General features: G+C 38.5%; 1 protein-coding gene across 1 annotated transcript; it reads left to right on the forward strand.

Annotated features, from left to right (window-relative positions):
* Nucleotides 1-307: 307 nt before the first annotated feature.
* LOC311226519 (histone H2B-like) lies at nt 308-682 on the forward strand (the record flags this gene model as incomplete). The annotated part of the gene is made up of 1 exon (XM_084311941.1): nt 308-682. One exon carries the CDS (start codon nt 308-310, stop codon nt 680-682), a length of 375 nt encoding a protein of 124 aa, XP_084168067.1.
* Between the last annotated feature and the right edge of the window lie 1,459 nt (nt 683-2,141).

Below are 2,141 nucleotides of genomic sequence, written 5' to 3' on the forward strand. Positions count from 1 at the left end.
TGGCCAATGAACACCTCTCCCGGAGTCTTAAAATAACTAGCCACTTCTCATCCACTTCCATTGATTGTGCTGAGCTAGGCTAACATCCAGGCTCACACCGAATAGCGAATAACATCAGCTAGCTAACATTAGCTAATGTTCTTTGACACTATTATTACACCAACACCATGGAACTAATGACCAATTTGACAACGTTCTCTGTCAGAATAGTCAGTAATTTTAGTGTGCTAGCTAACGTTTTAGTGCTAGCTAACGTTTCAACATACTTGTCTTGTCGTCACCATTCGATTCTGATAAGCCGTCGAATATGCCTGAACCAGCCAAGCCAGCTCCCAAGAAGGGCTCCAAGAAAGCTGTCACCAAGACCGCCGCCAAGGGAGGCAAGAAGCGCAGAAAGTCCAGGAAGGAGAGTTATGCCATTTATATTTACAAAGTCCTGAAGCAGGTTCATCCCGACACTGGCGTTTCCTCCAAGGCCATGGGGATCATGAACTCCTTCGTTAACGACATCTTAGAGCGCATCGCTGGAGAAGCCTCGCGCCTGGCTCTCTACAACAAGCGTCGCACCATCACCTCCAGGGAGATCCAGGCCTCTGTGCGCCTGCTGCTGCCCGGTGAGCTGGCCAAGCACGCTGTGTCTGAGGGAACCAAGGCTGTGACCAAGTACACTAGCTCCAAGTAAACTACCCTGTTCACTGAAGATTAACCCAAAGGCTCTTTTAAGAGCCACCCACTCTGTCCTGAGAGAGTTATTCCTATTATTTTCATGATAGGCTCTTTGGCTCTTTTTGTATCACAAACAGTACTGTATTTGCAAATCTGGTATGTCATAAATGTATAGATGTAGCAGTACTGTCTATCTGTATGTCATGTATGTCATATATGTCCTGATGAATTGAAAATGGGGGACCCTGATGTAAACAAGACAAAAGTCTTTCTCTGGTCTGCATCCCCTTAACAATTGTGTGTATTGAGCTGTACTGTATTGTACCCATTCTGCAATCTGTTAATAAAGTTTTCAATCAATCAATCAATCAATCAATCAATTGCCCATCAGCACTGGCAAATTCACTATTACTAAACTAGTTACAGTAGGTAGCTAGCTACATCTGCTTCCACGTCTTGTTGAATGTTGGACTGATAAGATAAGATATTCCTTTATTAATCCCCTTGGGGAAATTCATGACATGAATTTGACATGACGTTACCAACGTCTTTGACATTCTTTTATTTTTATTTTTTATAGTTAACCAATGAGGTCAACAGGTTACTACCGGCAATCCATGTCTGTAATAGTAATAAAACAAGAATACATTTTTTTTTTTTATTGCAAAAATATTATTACATTTTTTTAATCTTAGGGGGGCTAATATTACATTTAGGCTTCAGCCCCCCTAAAAATGGTCTAGAACCGCCACTGCTGATGGGGAAGACGGTAAGCGAATTTCCTATAATGTTGGCATATTAATTTAAAGTGATTGATAGTCCAGTTATACTAGCTTTAAACTTTTTTTTTATTTTTTATTATATATATATATATATCTTTTTTTTCTTAAACTTGGTTGGCTTAAACCTATTATGAGAATGGATTATGGATGGGGTCATAGCCCTGACGTTCTCATATAGAAGATATTCAGCACTGGGGAGATAACGCTGGCTACTTCAATGTGATATGTCTCCCAGTGATAATGAGGGAAGATGTTTTCTAATGTTTCTATGTTTCTAACACTGACCCGTCCTTTTCTTATAATTCTAGGCACACACTTTGAAAATCTCTGTAATCTGTTACAGTTACTGTTAAATCAATCAATCTATCAATCAATTGATCAAAGAAACAAAGAAAAAATAGAAATCAGACAACAGATCCTTTTGAAATAAAGGTGATCAGTTCTTGGATTTGTAAATGATATAGTTGGTGTAATAAAACAGTGTATACTGATTTAAATGTTTAGTAGTTAATCAGAAACCGTAACAAAACAGAAAGATTTTTGAAAGTAATCTGACCAAAGCTGAAATAAAAATTTCAGTTAAACTGTGCAGTAGTGAGATGAGAAAGTCATTGGAAAACGCTCTATAGGTGCTCTATACTAGTTTTGGGAGAGTAAGTGAAGTGAAACAATTCTAAGGTATATTTCTAAACT

This window comes from Notolepis coatsorum, assembly GCF_963971535.1.
Source record: "Notolepis coatsorum genome assembly, chromosome: 4".
Taxonomy (NCBI): Eukaryota; Metazoa; Chordata; class Actinopteri; order Aulopiformes; family Paralepididae; genus Notolepis; species Notolepis coatsorum.